The following is a 20,775-nucleotide window of genomic DNA, read 5'->3' on the forward strand; positions in this document are numbered from 1 at the left end:
TACTACAAGCTATTTTAATAATAGATGTCGCTATAATATTGAGTGTGTTTGAAAATCAAAATGAATGCATCTTTACCCCAGTTACGGTACAAACTTGCCATGTCATAAATCACATCTTCGTATTGATTCAACAAAATATGGATGTCCGTCGCTTGAAAAACCTTAAATACAGTTCAAATGAATTTAAAGTAAGGTTAATAATGTATATTTTTGATGTTGCCTTCTATTTTAGTGCATTATTATCGGAATTTTTTTTTTCCAGAAAACTTAAGATTTCAGAAAGCTTAGGAGCCCGAAAAACGAACTACTTAAGATTTCTGAGAGACCACTGTATTGGGTTTTTTCTGATCAAATTAATAATAATAGTTTCTGATCATTTTGAATATTTTTCTGATCATTTTTGATATTTTTCTGGTAATTTTCCATATGTTCGGATCATAATTAATTCATTCTACCAGAATTGGGTGCGGAAAACCATGGCAAAACTGGCCTGATTCTGGAGAACCAGGGGAAATACAATGATGAATTTTCGCAATTAATCTAGCTTCCAACTAATTTTATTTTTTTATTTTCATTTTATTCAACACCGCCAAGCTCTGGCTGAATTTAATGTTGGTTTTGATTAAGGTTTGGCCGGAAAAGAGTGCAGGACTGTTACATCTATTTAAGATAATATACAATTAGTAGCAATAACTTTCGAAAACTTTCAGTTCTCGCCTCGTTAAAAACCAAACCTTATTTCATAAATTATGCGGCAATCACAAAAACCTGTGAATAACGGAATCTCGTGGGACAAAATCTTTTTCCGTTATTCGCAGGAATTCCGCTATTTGAAGGTTCCGTTATTCACAGATGAATTTACCTTCAGAAGTGAATTTTCCGCTATTCAGGGTAAAATTGAAAAGAAAGCAAAGAACAAGTTTTCTTCTGGTTTGAAATACTTAATTTGGTATTATATCATTTAGTTGACAGCTGAAATATAAAATATCACCCATAAATTATCGTTTATAAAGCACATTGTGAGAAGTATTGCGTTATTACGGATTGTTTTGTTAATCTTTAACTTTACAAAGAATGTTTACTACGTCTGCGTGTTTGAGTGATTCAGTTTCATTTGGCTCTGTGTCCTCATCGTCACTCTTGTCTTCAATGTCTTCTGAAACGAAAAAAATGTAAAAATATAATAGAATAGAATCATAAAAATCATATCAAATTTTGTTCAACAAATGATACAGTAAGTCATAACTAATGTTAATATGTACCTCGATTGTGTTCGATGTTTGCATTTGCATTTGTTGCAGTGTTGAAATCTGTGTCACTTTTGGTGAGAACTGGCAATCAAATCAGGTAGCAATTCACGAAAATTATCATCTGGGGCTTGTTCGACATCGTTCGCCACAAACTACTGAGAATGTTAGTTTATGTCGTTGTTTGAATGCCTCTTACCAGCCGTTAGACGCTTTAAATTCGTTGAATCCATTTTCATCGGCAATTGCTTTTGCTTTTTCTTGAAGCAATGTTCCAGAGACAGGCAAATTTTTTGCCAGCGCTTCTGTTAACCAATCGAAAAGGAATTCATTGACTTTGTCAAATTTCGATTGTCGTTGCTTGTTCTTCACATCCACGTTTTGCACAGATAAACATTCGTCGACAATTCTTGACTTATTTTTAATTATTTTATTATTTTTCACCCAATGTAAGGCGAGAACGTTGTACCAGACGTGTGCAAGGTCAAAAATTCTAGGGGGGGGAATGATTTTGCCAGGGGGGGTCTGCAAATTTATAAGTGGGTGTGAAAAAAAATTAAGACCTAAAAAAAAAGGTCCTCACTTTTGAAAATCGATTCTATCTAGTGTAAAATCGGTATCCAGAGAAAAGTGAGGACTAAAAAAAAAGGTCCTCACTTCTGAAAATCGATTATATCTAGTGTCTAATTTTCCTAATCGCTGGGGGTCCACATTTTGGAATCCTAGAGAGGGGTAAAACCGGAATTTGATGTTGTCGTTTCAAAATTGTAACACAGAATGAGCATTTTCAATAATGATTCTGATTTAATTCCAATCGAACAGAAATGGAGCACTTATTTCACAACCAAAAATCACCCCTTGCACACGTCTGCGTTGTACAGGCCATTCTCGTAGTGCAGCAATTGAATTTGATGTTGTCGTTTCAAAATTGTAACACAGAATGAGCATTTTCAATAATGATTCTGATTTAATTCCAATCGAACAGAAATGGAGCACTTATTTCACAACCAAAAATCACTGAATCAGCAAATTAATCAGCTGCGAACTCAGTCTGAGTAATTGTTTAGTTTACATTATTTACAGACTGTGTGCCGTTGATTTCAACCGAAAAAATGGTTATGGTCAAAACTTGTAAACATGCTTTATCAAATCATCATTCAAATCATTTTCTGCATTTTGCAGTGTACAATGCGAAAAGAAAGACACACATTTTGGGTATTAAAAAACCCATAAGATTGATAAATGTGATCATGAACGTGCACGCTTTGAAATATACGATATGGTTAGCATTTTTTTGTTCAGAGAATTCAACTCTGTCATTGAAATGCATATTATGCAGGGGGTTTGTAGATTGAAACACAAGCACACTAGCGCCGCAGTTTGCCCTACAATATCATATACGGCAAGCTACAGAACTATTCATTCAGTATATATCATGTAGCTCAACTGTCAATTTGTAATCCCCCTGATATTATGATATTGTTTTTCGAAGCGCTTGACGTGCAAATTTTCTCCGAATTTTTTTTCCGTTATTCGGGGTGTCAGTACAAAGTGAATTTTTTCCGCTATTAACAGGTAAAATTGTATGAAAACTTCAATGAGATTCTCAATGAACGATGATTAAATGAGACTTTGTCACTAACCGTTGGACAGTTAGCGTTACCGTTGATGATGTCATAGAAAAAAGTCAGTGATGCGTTGACACGTCGACGGCGAAGACTAATCATGTTCAAGTCTGACAATCGCTGCTCGTACGGTATGATTGAGTATTGGTTATGCACGGATGGGTATTATCGACGAGCGTACATAGTGAACTGGCGTTGCACGGATTCAATTTTGTCGCTGTGAATTTTGTGGAATGGAAGCCATACAATGGCGCAGTAATTGAGGTGAGATTGAACTAATGCAAAATACAGCGACTTTAGTGTGGTAACGTCGGTCATAACACACTGAGCCCAAACCGACTGCAATTTAAGAATGAAATTAAGAATACACTATCATTTTAATTAATTATTATCATTTTTTTCTTTCATTTTTTCTCTTTCTAATGAGGAATGAAGTATCATAAAGAAATTAGTTAAAAAACAGCAAAATAAAAACACAAAAATCAAATTAAAAATTGTATATAGATAAGAATAAATCTTTGATCAAAAAACAAACAAAATGTAAAACCACACCAAAGGTGATAAAATGTAAGAGGGACAAATGTCCTGTTTTTTTTACACCGAAACAACAATAAATTAAAAATATCATGGCAGAAGCGTTTGACAAAGCCAAGTACAGCCGTTGCCTTCGAAGTGACCATGTCGATGTGTTTGGCAAAAGATAGCTTTCTGTCAATTAGAACACCCAAGTCCTTGTGTTCAGTCACTTTGTCGAAGGTATAGTCGCCATAGGTGTAGTTTGTATCCAAATGCTGACGTTTCTTGTAGATAGATAGCACTGCACATTTCTTGAGGTTAAGGTGCAGCAGGTTCACGTCAATGCTTAAGTTTGTCGACGGCTTGTTGCAGTATCTCCGAATCTAGCTGAAATTTGATGATTTTGGCAATTTTGATATCATCAGCAAACAGTAATATAATGATGTCTGGGGGCATTCGATCAACGACATGTTGATGAAAAGCGGGAACAGTGTTGGGCCAAGGTGGCTCCCCTGTGGGACAGGACACCCACAGCTGTTACGCTGTAAAATCGTCCGACTCACTTGCTCCATGCTTGACGAATTGAACGCGATTCTCCAGGTACGACTTGAGCCATGACAGCAAATTTTGAGGCAGAATGACCTAATTTTTGAATCAAAATGCTGTGATCAACTCGATCGAAGGCTTTGGTAAAGTCCGTGTACAGGACATCAACTTGAGCTCCAATGTTCAAGCCACTCTGGGCGTAGTACACAAACTCGGTTATGTTTGATGCTGTAGATCGTCCTTTCATGAAGCCATGTTGGTTAGGCGAGATGCGATCACGAACAGTTTCAAGCAATTTTACGTTGACAAGGTGCTCGAAGAATTTAGCGATCGTTGGTAATTTTGCTATGCACCTGTAGTTTTCAATGTCCGATCTGGCGCCCTTTTTGAATATTGGTGATACACTCGATCATTTCCTTTCGTCGGGAAAAATGTCAGATGAAAGCGACTCATTGGAGATCTTAGTCAATGAACTAGCAAGCGTCGGAGCACACTCCTTCAAAATCAAAGGATGAATACGGTCAGGTCCAACACCTTTCTTGGTGTTGACCTTCGTCATTTCAGTAATGACAAAATCAAGGTCAAGCTGGAAACAAGAGGTGTTCTCGAACTTACTGAGATAAAGTCGATAAGAAATTTCATAAAAATGATCCGAGAAATCGCGGTTTATATTGTAGTTTATGCGAACATGTGATTCAGGTACTCAGGCGTACAATTTGACAACTGCTTGAATATCAAGACTGCCGAGTTCAGTTTTGCTTTGCTCTCAGGAGTCAATCCATTCAAACGCTCACGATATTCAGTAACATGATCATTACGTTTTAGTCCGTAAATGTATCGAATCTTGTCGTTATCAGCAACAAGATCGCGGTGCACCTGGTTTTGGGTGCTGTGGGCGCCCCAGCCGTATGTTACAACATTTACATAATCCATTATGGGATCAATCAGAGCTACAGCCATATCACGTTCAAAGTAATTGGGTATAAAGTGCTTAGTGTGACGGATGCGATTGAACACGCCATACACTTTTTGCAATTTACACTTGTTCTTGGAAAGTAAAGTTTTCGTTAAAAATAACACCGAGGCTCTTTATTGACTTGCAGAATTCAATTTTTTCATCACCTATTTTCACTTCATTGATCATATCAAAATTCAACCGACCCGTTTGACGCTTCGAACCAATAATCATTACTTTCGATTTTAAACTGTTTATAATCATACCACGACGTTTAAGAAAATCATTCAACTTGGCAAGGAAAAAGGCCCGTCTAGAGGCGGTTGTATGCATTAGAGGGTTAATGAATTCAGTCAATCCAAAACTTGTTAGTGGCAGAAAGTTTGCAATCTTTTTGAAACTTTTATCTAATTCCTTCTTTGAATGAAACCAAAATAGCTCCTCAAAATCTATCGGAACTTTAAAGTTCAAAAAATATTACAAACACACTCAATATTATAGCGACATCTATTATTAAAATAGCTTGTAGTAAACGCATTTATAGCATTTCACTGTAGTTGCGATGTTACCTATTAAATTCCCCTGTGGTATGTAGTTAACAAGTGTCAAACATGAATGTGTCAGTACTACAAGGGAACTTAATAGGAAACATCGCAACTACAGGGAAATGCTATAAATGCATTTACTACAAGCTATTTTAATAATAGATGTCGCTATAATATTGAGTGTGAACATTTGTTAGTTTTTGTACTTGTTCAACGTAATCTATATGTCTATAAAAGAAGTTGAATTTTTTTAATAATAATAACATCTCGAATATTTCATCAATAAGAGACAACACAAAGAAAAGTGCCGATGAAATATCAAATAAAAGGCAAAGACTCAAAAATGAAAACAACAACCTTGGCCGACGTTGTCGTTAAATCAAGACAAAGCAGTGAGCGACTTACGTTATGAACGTGAATCGTTCAGTTTGTTCATACACAGATGCTTTAACGCAGCGGCTCGCGCGACTCTCGTCAGCGGCTAAATCATCCCAAAAGCGTTCAGTTAGCTAACACTCTGAAGAAATAATTGTAGGGTTATGTTAAATGGTTTGTGTTGACATTTATTTCACAACACGAATTCCAAATAAAAAGTCTGTGGTGATTCCTGGACCAGGAATCCTGGTACCATAAATATTTCTAACTTTTTTTCACTACAAAGTCAAAAAAAACTTTGTGGTGCTCTAGCGGCCAGGAATATATTTAGTACCGAAAATCACCACAAGATTTTTAAGTTCTTGTTGTGAAATAAATGTCAACACGAACAGTTTAACATAACCATAAATTCGTTTTGTGAGAGTATTAGACAAATGCATTTTCTATTCTTGATTTAGTACATCGATACCAAAATTTCCTTTATTCTGTACTATTCTCATCAATTTTTGAGCTTTTGATTTTGGTTAACTCTAACCCCTTCAGTAAACCTAGTTATAGCGTATTGGTTAGCGTGCTAGCATTGCAGGCATGGGGACACGGGTTCGAATCGCATGTGTGCGGAAAATCTTTTCTCTTCAAAATATCATTGGTTCAATTGAATGCCAATGGCATTGTGAATTGATAGACTACGGCACATGTTAAGGCCCGTGGAGTGCTCCGGGAGGCACTTAAAGCCGTGGGATACCCGTGTACTCAATACAGAAGATGGGTTGGTTCGAGTACACGTAAAAATGGGGTGTTTACTCGTGTATATAATAAATAATAATATCCAATACACCTACCGCAACAAACAATGTACGGTTACTGATGAATATATCGGTATATCAGAAATTGAAAACATTCCTCCATTTGAAAAAACCAAAAACAAAGGATGGGCTCTATTGGAGGTTGCGTTTGAGAATGGCTTCGAACAACAACCCCACCTGGAGTAGTTGACAGCTGATACTTCAGTCGATTGGGATGGGTCTTAGGAGACACCTGCACCCAGAAAATAGAGTCAAGTCGAAAAACTGGAAAAAATATGGTTTCGATAGTGCAAAATACCTACGCATGGCTTCATAGAAAGCCACCCAATCCATCCATCTAACTCCTTTAATATTTTTTTTGTTGTTCCTTCATTGGGGAGTCTAGTTAGCCCCATTATCTTCAAAAGGTTAAAAATCATGGATTTATATCGAGAAAAGCGCTCTAAACGGCCATTAGCGTGGAATTAGGGCAATTTGACCCGAAAAAAGGGAAGAATCAAATAAATATTACGAATTGGATGGGTGATGGATGAAATTTGGATTTAGGAAACCCAAAAACTAAATGTTCCAAACATCTGATAAGCTATTCCCACTCAAATTTCGACGGCGAATTCATTTCTGATATAGTTGCATACGGATTATTGTGATTTCTATGTGTTTTTTGCGACGAAAAATGCTAAACAGACGAACTTTCATGTCCGTCCGTCCTAAATTAAATTGTTCGTCCTTCATCCGAAACGGATGGAAAAAACTAAATTGTCAAAATCACAAAAGGACAGACGGACAAAATCCATCCTTTTGACACCTTTATAAGAGATAACGTGTTTTTTTTTGTCGTAAGGAAAGTTTTAGCATTTTGGGATATCAATATAATATATGTATTACGAATTTTGATTTGAATAAACCAAAATACTTAAATGACTTTGTAAATAAATTTCACACTCATATTTAGGAACGAATGGTGCAAATCAGACGCGACAAGAATAGCGGTCTCGGTTTAAGTATAAAAGGTGGCGCTGAACATAAGCTTCCCATACTGATTTCGAAAATATACAGAGATCAAGCAGCCGATATAACGGGACAGTTATTTGTAGGCGATGCAATTATTAAGGTGAGTGTATCGTTCATCTGGAAATATTGTTACATTACTGTGATTTTTTTTACATATTATTTTTGTTATTATAGCTACATTGACTGTGATATAGCCATCCTTTGAGTTGGTGATTGTTTTGACCTATTATTTGTATGTAATGGAAACTATTAGTATAGTTCAGTCAATGTTCAGGTCAAAATCACTTCAACCATATCACAGCCGGCGACAGCGGGCGCGAGCGACGAAAGCACCTTAGTGCTGAAAGTCGAACTCGCCTATATATACACGAAATTTGGAACTTTTTTCCTAAGGGAGCATCTGGTATGAATAAAGTACGGTCAAAAAGCCCCTGGTTCATAGGCCCAGGAAAATGAATTCAAACTTGGGAATCGACCAACCGCCTCCACCGAAACAGCCGTTTGAAAATTGAGAGCAATTCTCAGTTTTTCCCATTTTACAGATGTTGAACGCAGTTCGTTCATCTTAAAAATGTTTTTTGAAGCTTCTCATCGTGACCTTTCCAACAAGCCCAAGAACATCAAAATCTGTTCATGAGTTATGACCATTTGAAAATTTTCTTTGGTGTCTCCACCAATTATTCTGAGATGATAGTTTTGTCTGTTTGTGTGTCCGTCCGTACGTCCGTACTTTTTGTCTGATCTTTTTCAAACTTTCATGCATTGAACTATATCATAAAGTAAGACTTTATTTTTCCGCCACTTTTTGATTTGGCTGCCATCTTGGCCTTCCTTCCAATGGTCACTGTGGCCAACCCAGTCAACTGATTCTTATTTTAAGTCAAAAAAATTGAGTTGGCATGGGCCAAAAATTACAAAAATGGTCTCCTGGCCTTGTACAAATCAGCCATTTTCTCGAAAACGGCTCCAACGATATTTTTTTTTCAAAATTCTCTGGATTTTTGTCTCAAGTTAGAGCTAAAATTTGACATATACCACATATCTGGTAAAATTCTTTTCTTGGGATATGGCCTGTAGAAGTTAGAAAATCATGAAAAATTGCAAAAAAGTGACAAAAAGTCATTTTGTTGGCGTAAATTCGGGCGCTACTGTGGTTAAATATTGATAAAAATTAATTTTGCGTTAATATCAATGAAATTTTTTAAGATTCCAACCCTTCACAAAGTCTTTTTTTTCATAAGATCAACTAAAATTGCGGCAAATTAAACTATTTTCTGGATTTCAGATTTATCGCATTCATTATCCAATATGTGAAAGAAGAGAACTATATCTGATCTAGATAAAATATTCAAATCTTGGAAAATTTTCCGAATTTGAAAGATTTGAGTTGTTCCATTTTATAGCAGTCTTTCGATAGACGATTATTCAAAAAAATTGTTCCTACATAAAAAAAGTAGAAACAATACATTAAACTACATAAAATCTACAATTGAAATCGCCCTACCCGAAGTAATTTCGGCAATTTTTCCAAGATTTGAATATTCATCTTTGGATCTACATGTTTCAGACCAAAAGGAACAAAAAAAATGTCGGGCTCTGTCGGGCCAAAATCGAGTCCCGAAAAAAAAAATTTTGTTTCTTTTGGCCTGAAACATGTATAGATCCAAAGTTTCATCAAATTCTGAAAGAAAAATATGTTTTGCCCGAAAAAGCCCCGTTGCGACCTCTGCTCTTATATCGCTACTAGCTATTTTTTGTCTGAAATTGGGGCACTCTCTTTTGCGACTTTTAATCACCATGTCAATGCAAACTGAGCAGTATGTATGACCACATTCTAATGAAATAGGTTTTATTAAATCACCAAGTTGCATTAGATATTGTAAACAAATGCAGCATATGGGTGCGATGTTATTTTGTTGCGCATTTAGCCCCGCAGCATTCACTCCATTTCTATTGATTGCAGCGGGTGATCCATTATTATTGTTCGCAACGACCTGTCCACAATTGGCAGCATTATTAGCAGAATCATCAACAACATTATCGTTGGTCCAATTATTAGCAGCATCGGTGACTGCATCATTGTTGGCATCAGGAACAATAACTTCGTTAGCTCAACATTGTCATGGGTTGCATCGTTAACAACCTCATTGCCGATATAAGGAGCATTGGGTATGATTCCAGACTCATTGACTTTGATGGATTGACCAAAATTGTTGTTGAAATCAATTTGGATGAACTCACTGTCACTATCAAAACTACGTGCTTGCCTTACACAATCATTAGTTCCCAGTGTTTAATTAAGATGATGAATTTTATCTAGATAAAAACCAGATAAGACCTAATTTTTGTGTTTTAATCTAGATAAAGATAGGATATTTATCTTATCTTTTATAAAAAAAGATAATGAGATAATTCTATCTAAAACTAAAAAAAATTGCGTAAAAATCTCAAAAAATATTTCTTTCTGATATTTTTTACAATTTCTGAACATTTCGTCTTGCAGTTTTTTTCTCGTTTTTTATCCAATAGCAATTTTTCCTCTCCCCTTGAAATTTTTAATTGATCAATTTTAGAATTATCTCAATTTATCTTCAAAAAAGATAAGACAACGTGTAAAAATAAGATAAAGATAAGATATTTTGACGATTTTTTGAAATTAATCTAGATAAGATAAAAGATATTATCTTATCTTTTATCTTATCTCGATATTTATCTTTGTCCAAACACTGTTAGTTCCATCGTTGATTCGTCTATCTGCCCCGGAACTTCTCAAGTCATTTTCAAAACTCAAACGACGAGCGCGTGGCGGAATAGTGTCGCCGATCGGATGCGTGGAGTTGAATAGATTGCTTCTTGTGGCGATGTATATGGTGAAAATCGCGAATAAAAGTTTTGTTCCTGATGCCGAGTAAGATTGAACAAGAGCCGAGTTGTTGTTTCTATTTGTTGGAATAGAAATTGCCTGAACCCATTCATTTGTTGGTGCACTATAGCAAATTTCAGTTGGAAGATTTACGTGATTTACCCTGATTTTGAAGTGTATTTTTTTCTATAAATGGGATGTGTATATTTTTTCAACAAGTAGGACAAATCTGTATTGTGAATCATCATTTGGTATCGATCGAATCTATGATACAATTACTCGATGAATATCTTAATTTTTATCTAAAAAACGACAGATAGATAGTCGAAAAAAACTGAAAAGATAATAAATAAGATTTTCGATATTTTTGAAAAATTATCTAGATAAGATAATAGATACTATCTATCTTATCTTAATATCTCATCTAAGAAAGATATCTTAACCAAACGCTGGTTATATCGTGTCAAAATCACTTGATGATTGCCTTCGATGTGATCGCGTCAACGCCTTACCTTTGATGTGACCTGTCAGGGCTTTCCGACCATACAGACCTGACCTCAGGTCGCAGGGCGCGAAATGGCGCATCAGCGCATTTCTCAATCCATATAAGCTACTCATGAAGCTTCTCCTAATTCCTTTATTTAAACATAAATAATTTTATTTATGATGTAAATTTTACATTAGGTCAATGGGGAATTTATAACAGCGTGTGAGCATGACGATACAGTTAATATTTTACGAAATGCAGGTAAATTTTATTTCTTCAGTAGCCTATGTTTATATTAGAACATTCTCAGCTAGCACAAAATTCTCGGATATACCGGTATATTCGAGGCCAAAAGTGGTGTCAGAATTATAGAAGTAAATAATAAGATTTTTATTACTTATTACCGAGGGGCAAATCACTCTTTTTGCAATTACTTCCCAAAAGTTGCAATTACTCCATTTTTCAACAATTACTGATCGGTTGCAATTACTTGTATATGGAAAGTAATTGTAAATTTTAAGGTAATTGCTGAAAAAAAGAGTAATTGCAACTTTTGGGAAGTAATTGCAAAAAGAGTGATTTGCCCCTCGCTTATTACCGATTTTCTGTAATCAGATCGGTAATAACTCAGATTTTATTACGGGTAATAACACCGGTAATAATTATTACGCATCTTATTACCGAGTAATAACACCGGTTACCGTGTTATTACCATTAATAAGTAATAACGAAAATAATAAATATTACCAATTTTTACTTCTATAATCATAAAAAAGGACATCTGATGTACCGAAAAGTGCAGATGTACTGCGGATTATAGTTGCACAAAATCGATATTTTAATAATATGAATGAGTGAGATTGAAAACAAGACATATTCTGACAATATATCGTTATGATACAAAAACGAATGATTTTTTTAAAGTGTAACATCGGCAGAGAATTTTTCGAAGTGAAACACCGCGTGTTACATTTCAATAAAATTTGTTTTCCATGATTCACTTTGAAAAACGTTTGCGCTGGTGTTTCGTTTGTAAATACTTGTTGGATGGTGTTTCGGTTCTAGGAATGCATGATAATTTTATTGATAAGGAATGCGAATTTCGATGTGAAGATAACACATGGGAAGTTTGTATGAAAACCTCGGAGCGCCAGTGTTTTACCCGTATTGTTATACACATCAACAAAGCAGTCTGCTTCACCGTAGAAAAGAAGTGCGCAGTAACGAACAAGAACGTTCAGGTTTCGGCAACGTTGCATTATAGCGATTATGAATGAACGTAATTCATTTATTTTTTTTTTATTTTTTTATTTATTTACGGCAAATGTTTATAACATGAACGCCCTTAGTGACTAAAGAGTACAAAAATATGCTTAGAATATAAAATTTTCTATTCAGATTACAGCAGATAAATAATTGTACTTTTTTGTAAATAATTTTTAAATGTTAATTCATTTTTTTCTGTATATAAACTTTTTCTTCTTTGGTTTCTTAATTGTTAAATTCAATGTTTGTTGATCTAACAGTAATTTTTTCAATTTATTCTTGAAAATATTAGCATTTTTTGCCTTTTTTATTGGGGATGAGATATTATTGAATGAACTAATACCACGGTTAATAAAAGATAAAGTGCCCCACTTATTCTTCGGTTTGATCTTATGCATATTTTTGGATTGTCTTGTTTCATGATAATGAATATTATTTTAGTAATGAGAAATGTAACGAGAAATTACGTTCATTCATAATCACTAGTGAAGCCACGTTGCCAAAACATGTACACGCACTGCACACTTCTTTTCTACGGTGAAGCAGACTGCTTTGTTGACGTGTATAACAATACGGGTTAAAATTGCACGTAAGTGTGAGCGAAATAGCATGAGTTTTCGGCGTCCGAGGGAATAGGAACTTCCGAGCTGGTTGAATGATGGCTCAATGGGAAGCCATCAATTTGTTACGTAAGGGTTTGAGAGCGATGGACACATTATTTTTGCCGAATTCTGCTCGGAAATCCGAGTTTTTGCTATGTCTAGATTTTACCGTATAAACCAATGTAATTACACCGGCGCTCCGAGGTTTCCATACAAACTTCCCATGTTGACGGTCGCAATACAGCCGTAATTCGAAAAAAAAATTTAAATTTTTTTTCTCGATTTTGATACAGTATTTATTGTGCCCAATCCATTGGTGTTGTCACCACAACGAAATTCGCATTCCTTATCAATAAAATTATCATGCATTCCTAGAACCGAAATACCATCCAACAAGTATTTACAAACGAAACACCAGCGCAAACGTTTTTCAAAGTGAATCATGGAAAACAAATTTTATTGAAATGTAACACGCGGTGTTTCACTTCGCAAAATTCTCTGCCGATGTTACACTTTAAAAAAATCTTTCTCTGGTGTTTCATTTAAATATACTGTGGAAATATGTCTTGTTTTCAATCTCACCCATCCATATAATATGTCTGTTAATAACGATATTAATATGGTTAAATTATTAACATCTCGTGTTAATAATATATTAATAATTAATTAATATTATTCTATTAACATATTTACACCATTTAAAGAGTTTTAAACCTGCTATAGCAAAGAATCGTGCTTTTTGACAGATGTACTAAATTGAATGTTTTCTGTGTCGTCATCTGTTGTCGGTGATACTAATATCTTCTCGTACGGTTCTGATGAAGATTTCATTTATTGTTTATCCAATTTTATACAAAATCACTTTTCCATTCATAAACCAATTTAGAAAAGAAAATCACCGTTTTTTCGACTATTGGCATGCAAAATGCACAAAACATAAGAGTGAAAAAATTGTCATCATCAAGTTTAAAACACGGCACGACCAATTTCACGTGTTGCAACTTTGTTTTAAAAAAAGCCGAAAATTATCTGAAAAAAAAACACTAGTACAAAATAATGAATGGCAAATCATTCTTTTGTCTCTTTGTAGACATCAAATCTCACATTTTCAATTGAAAGTGAATTTTTTTTCCATGCAACTCATCGTAATACACATAGGGGTATTGCAACTACCATAATATATATGTATTTCATCAAGTTTATCAAGCTCTTTCCAAGTTTATGCATAGTGTCGAACTTTTGTTCAAGCTCTACCATCGAAATGTACAGCAAAATAATTTACGGGCACGACGTAAGTTGGCGTTTTTTCTGGTCAAGAAAGTTGCAATATCCCTTTGGTAATACACAATCACGTGTTTAGTACATTTCATCGATCAATACCGACACTGAACGCGACCTTTCAACGTCGGTAATGGTATCTGTCAAACTTAACGCTCTGAAAATGACATTCATAGCAAACATCAAAAAATAGTCAATATTTTATTTTTAAATTTTTTTTGGGAAAACTTGCATAACATTCACTTCGAAATCATAGCTTTTGAAAAATGTCGTGCCGAGGTGGTGTTGAGACTATGCAACGAAGTGAATGTTATGTAATTACTTAAGTTTTCCCAAAAAAAATTAAAAAATAAAATATTGACTATTTTTTTATGTTTGCTATGAATGTCATTTTCAGAGCGTTAAGTTTGACAGATACCATTACCGACGTTGAAAGGTCGCGTTCAGTGTCGGTATTGATCGATGAAATTTTCTAAACACGTGATTGTGTATTAAGATGAGTTGTATGGAAAAAAAATTCACTTTCAATTGAAAATGTGAGATTTGATGTCTAAAAAGAGACAAAAGAATGATTTGCCATTCATTATTTTGTACTAGTGTTTTTTTTTCAGATAATTTTCGGCTTTTTTTAAAACAAAGTTGCAACACTTGAAATTGGTCGTGCCGTGTTTTAAACTTGATGATGACAATTTTTTCACTCTTATGTTTTGTGCATTTTGCATGCCAATAGTCGGAAAAACGGTGATTTTCTTTTCTAAATTGGTTTATGAATGAAAAAGTGATTTTGTATAAAATTGGATAAACAATAAATGAAATCTTCATCAGAACCGTACGAGAAGATATTAGTATCGCCGACAACAGATGACGATACAGAAAACCTTCAACTTAGTACATCTGTCAAAAAGCACGAAAAGGTTTCAGGTTCTTTTTTCGAAGATGTCATTTCCTTATCTCTTATCAGTCCCGCGAAAATTGATAAGAAAAAACTGACAATTTCCGTGGTTTTTTGCGTATTTGATAAAAGATAACGAATTAGTGTCTTGATCAAATTTGTAGTACTCAACCTGCTCATCAACTTTGCTTATGATAGTTATCACTTATCTTTTATCAATTACGCAAAAAATGATAATCAAAATCCCTTTCAGAAACATTATCCTGTTATCAGTTTTATGCGGTTTTTCGCGTAACTGATAAGAGATAAGTGATAACTGTCAGCAGCAAAGTTGAAGAGCCGGTTCCGGTTGAGTACTACCACTTTGCCCAAGACACTAATTCGTTATCTCTTATCAAATACGCGAAAAACCGCGGAAATGTCTAGTTTTTTCTTATCAATTTTCGCGGGACTGATAAGAGATAAGGAGATGACATTTTCAAGAAAAACTGTAGCTCTTGACTTGATCAACAACTTTGCTGAAGAGATATATCACTTATCTTTTATCAGTTTCGCGAAAAATGAGATGGCATGCATACCTTATTTCCATACAAATGCATGTAAATGTATACGGGTCTAGCCAGACCCGAGGGGTCCGTTCGAAGGTGTAGTTTTTGTATATCCTTATATCATCCTTTTTGAGGACTTTTTGTAATATTTGTTTTGCTAGATCGATAGTCAATGAAATTTCAGGCAGATAACTTAAAACTCAAGTCGCTAGCTAAATCAGAAATATTTTAAATTAACGATCAAAAATGAAAAAGGTCTGGCTAGACCCAGGGTATTCGTTTTTTTCTTTTATTCTACCACCGACAAAAAACCGAAAAAATGGTTTTTTCACCATTTGGGTGCTTGGCGGTGTAAAAAAACGATATTAACATTCGATGTTAATATCGATATTAACATTGCATTAATAGCGATATTAACTTCCGATGTAATAATTTTACTATATTAATTCGTTATTAACATCAACATATAAACAATAATATTCTATTAACCTTCAAACCGTAAATTGGGCACTGTGTGCCCAAAACCAACTTTGAATGCTTATATCTTAATTATTTCTTTTCATAAATTAATAAAATAACTATGGTTCGATTCGTTGAACATTTGGCTACAAAAATCGCGTTAACATACCCACATACGCGCACTAGCTTACCACATATGCGCGTAAACATGTGTGATGCGCTATACGTAAAATGGGTGCCTGAGTGCCCATATACATTTTTCGACAAATTGCGTATAAAAATAATGTGGGAACTATGAAATATACATCATTGGAAAGATCTTGAACAGTACATGTAATTGAGTTATAAAACATCAAAATCGATCATCATTTTATCAAAATATGGCCATTTTATCCATTTTGGCCAAAAAATTCCAACGGCCAAATATTGGCCAAATGCCGGCCTATTTTGAAGTTTTATACCAAAAATGACATCTACTTTTCAAGACCTTTCTAGTGATATACATAACTTTTTGATCCAACCTGCCGTTCAAAATCTCAATTTTTGACGTCAAAATCGGCCATAGTGGATTTTGTATGTATATGTTTTTGCCTTCATTTTTGTGAAGAGATCAACATAGCGATTCCCACTTTATTGAAAAAATTCCAAGAAACTTGCTGTTGTCTTTCATATTTCGATTTTTTATGACTTTTATAACATTTCAAAGTAATTTTCATACTTTTCCGATCAATGAATACTGAAATATTTACATTTAAAAAAAAATTTAAGAAAAAACTGACATTTCCCTATAGAAGTAAAAAAATGTAATTCTTATTACTTTATTACCAACTTATTAATGTAATAAGGTGACCTATTACTTATTACGCATCTTATTACTTGTAATAAGATGAGTAATAAGATTGTAATAAGATGATTGTAATAAGTAATAAGATCATCTTATTATAGTAATAAGATTGTAATTGTAATAAGATTGTAATAAGTATCTTATTACTTTTGGTGCAAAGAAAAAAATCGCAAAAAAAGTTTCATGTAAAAAACATGTCAATTTTTGTCAGACGAAAAAATGTTGAAAAAAAATGTGTCTTGCAAAATTTGATATGATTTTTGTATGAAACGTTTGAAGAAAAGTTTCATACAAAAAACATGTCAATTTTTGTCAGTCGAAAAAATGTTGAAAAAAATTGACATGTTTTTTACATGAAACTATTTTTGCGATTTTTTTTGCACCAAAAGAAATAAGATACTTATTACAATCTTATTACAATTACAATCTTATTACTGTAATAAGTCTATCTTATTACAGTAATACGATAGACTTATTACTTATTACAAGTAATAAGATGCGTAATAAGTAATAAGTCCATCTTATTACGGTAATAAAATGAAATTAATAAGTAATAAGTAATAAGTTACTTATTACTTTACTTCTATACATTTCCCATATAAAATGCATTATGGGCACTCAGGCACCGATTTTACGAACAACGTTAGAAAATACATTTTATGGTTTGAAGGTTAACTGTGCAACTTTACTGCGGATATACTGACAGCGTATATTTAATATGCATTTTTTGGTCCATTCGGCCGATTTTGGTACATCAGACACTCTGTTGTCCTAGCTGAATTTGTTTTGTTTTACTTATTTCATATAAACATAAATAAATGGTTTGAAATGAGTATCCTCAGTAACTTGTTTCCCCATTTGATTACAAACAGGTGATATAGTGGTATTGACTGTGAAGCATTATAAGGCAGCAACTCCCTTTTTACAAAAACAATGTAAGAATATATATTTTTCACGATTTCAAATACATTTTACGAATAAATCAAATTAAAATTTATGCCGGTGCAACAGGAGTAAAATTGTTGAAGAGCAAATGCAAAACTGGAGTCATTTTAAATTACTTTTGCCCCATGAATTAGACTAAACTATTTTAAATGCTATTACTTTCGTATGGTCAAGCTGATTTTATTGAAGTCTGATTTTATTGATATTCACATTAAGGTAGTAATTTAGGCCAAACATTTGTTTAAAGTAGAGTGAAACTGGATACTGGAGATTTTGCATTGACGTTTCCGACTGTAAACATGACAACAATTCATATGCGTGTGCTGTCAAAGTCACTTTGTCATGCGTCATTCACATTAATGCTTTGACTGATTGTGGTGAACAGTGGTGAGATTGGAAACGACATACATTTTGTATAAATTATTTGTTTGGGAATTATATTCATTTATTTTCTTTTATTGTTGATATTCGGGCTCTGCAAAGCCTAGGCTTCATCCACGATTTGTTTTTCAAAGAAATATTTCGAAAAAATCGTGAGTTTGCACTGTCAACACTTGTGTGGTTTTTCATATGATTTTGAAGTCATCGAATATTGCCACCCGTTCACACATTCAATGAACTTGCTACACCAAGTGATAGTTCAGTTCATTGCTGACGTTTTCCAATCCGCCATACGTTTTTATATGTGTGTGTACATCAAAATGTCAAAGTTGTCAAGAATGTAACCGTTCTCCTCGTTCTTTATTTTAATGATTCTCACAATGCCTGATCATGTAACATGCCGATCATTGTTGAACGGCGCAATAATTTCAGGCGTAATGATCATTTTGGCTACTTGAATGGTAACAATAATACTCATATGTTCCATAATAGCGACCAGAATGTGAATCTAAACAGCCGAGTAGATGGTAGATACCAATACGGTGTCCCTGATAATTTCCATCATGGTCATTTTGCGCATTACGACCAAACAATGAGACCACATTAACAGTCATCGTCTTTTTTACCGCAACATTGGAACGATCCACAGCAGAATTACCATACGAACCAATATCAACATCGATGCCAGGGGGGGTCTGGAAATCGATTCTATCTAGTGTAAAACAGTCAAAATTCCACAATGGGGGTCTAAAATTTTGCCAATGGGTGTCAAAAAACAAGTGAAGACCTAAAAAATCGATTATATCTAGTGTCAAATTTTCCAAATCGCTGGGGGGGTCCACATTTTGGAATCCTAGAGGGGGGGTAAAACCGGAATACCCCCCCCCTTGCCCACGTCTGTTCATCGCCCACCTCTACGTAAATTAAAGAAAAAGATACACACGCAAAATATCAATGGAGTGAGATCCAGACTTTCGGAATTTAACGCTGACATAATCGCTTCTGATTCAGCATTATTTATGCTTTGCGAAACTCGCCTTGACGGCACAATTGATTCTTCAGAGGTTTTTCCTCCAAATTTTACTGTGTATCTCTATGACCGCTCGATTGAAACTGAATCAAAACAAAAGAATACCGTAAAGAATAATATACTGATTAATTCTAACAGCCCTTATTGCTGTTGATAGGACAATTGAATCAGAACTCATCAGCACAGGTGAGCAGTATGGCGCTGAACAATTTGTGTTATCCTGCCATTGAAAGACAGTAATGTTTTATCACGTCGGCGAACGATGCCCGCTTATTCCATATGGCCATTGACCAATTGTACGAGTGGTGTAGGCTCACCAAGCTCTACTTGAATCTGAAGAAATGTTTTGTTATGACATACGCGAAAAACATCACCGTACGGAAGTATGAATACACGATAAACGATAGGCAGCACAAGTTTGGCAGAATCGAGCTACACAGAGACTTGGGTGTCATATTTGACGTGAAACTCACATTCGTCAATCACATTGATACAACAGTAGCTAGCGCACATGGTGTATTAGGTTTTATTAAGCGAACACTGAAAAACCAGTTTACTGTAGAATCAGCAAAAATGTTATATTGTGCCTTAGTTCGATCGAAATTAGAGTATGCTAGTGTAGTATGGCATCCATACCACCAGTCATACATTGAAAAAATTGAATCAATTCAGAAAAATGTTGTAATATGGGCACTTAGAGGAGTTTACCAAAGAGATGTTAACTACAGATTGCCATCGTATCAATTTAGATGTGATAATTTGAATATTCAACCGCTTTGGAGCCGGCGTATAAATGCCTCAGTATTTTTAATTTATGATCTCCTCTTAGGAAAGTTGATTTGTACGGCACGAGAGAAAGAATTGTATAAACGAGACGAGGAGATAACAGAAACCAAAGAAATATGCGAAACAGAGATTTAGTTAGAATTGAAACGTATGGCACGGACTATGCTCGTAATCAGCCATTTATTCTAACGTGTAGGAACTTTAACAAAGTAAGACAATCGTTTTTAGATTCGACATCAAGACAAATATTTAGTCTGAATGTATTCAATTTAGATAATCGTGTATTTGAAGAATTGTATGTATAGTGATGAGCGGTGAATACAATCGGTTGCCGCAGAATGTCATTTCGAAGTCATTAGGGCTGGTGGCTGGGCTATCCCATCGGGGAGTGTTTCATTGCTGGTGTGAAATTGTAATTTGTATATGAATTGTATGATATTATTCAGTCTGTGATTAGACGGTGAAATAAACAATAATAATAATAATAGTAACAGGTAAATCTTTTACACATGTAATATGACATGTGATCCTATTACAAAAGTACACAGTGAAAAATAAAAGTCCACACTTAGGCGGATTTTCGACTGGTAGAGGCGCCCAGTCTTATATTTTGCCTAGTAAATTGAGTTTCAGACGAAAAACCGACTAGATTATAAGCGGAATTTCGCCTGCAGCTCAAATTACTAGCAGCAATATCGGCTGAATGCGTTTTTAGCTGAAAAAACGGCTAGATGTGGACTTTTATTTTTTACTGTGTAATAGTTATAG

At 34.5% G+C, this 20,775-nt stretch overlaps 1 protein-coding gene across 7 annotated transcripts in view; it reads left to right on the plus strand.

The window, feature by feature from the left end:
- Positions 1–20,775, plus strand: part of LOC129572849 (gamma-1-syntrophin) — a gene marked incomplete in the record, with an annotated part of 89,889 nt that overhangs the window by 17,656 nt on the left and 51,458 nt on the right. For 6 of the 7 annotated variants that reach the window (XM_055452955.1, XM_055452953.1, XM_055452954.1 and 3 more), the window contains 3 exon segments: positions 7,568–7,726; positions 11,174–11,237; positions 17,738–17,800. In XM_055452955.1, coding sequence (XP_055308930.1) covers positions 7,568–7,726; positions 11,174–11,237; positions 17,738–17,800 — 286 coding nt within the window. 7 annotated transcript variants of the gene reach the window in all.

This window comes from Sitodiplosis mosellana, unplaced genomic scaffold (assembly GCF_009176505.1).
Source record: "Sitodiplosis mosellana isolate CC-2019 unplaced genomic scaffold, AAFC_SMos_1.0 Smas_scaffold_5613, whole genome shotgun sequence".
Lineage (NCBI taxonomy): Eukaryota > Metazoa > Arthropoda > Insecta > Diptera > Cecidomyiidae > Sitodiplosis > Sitodiplosis mosellana.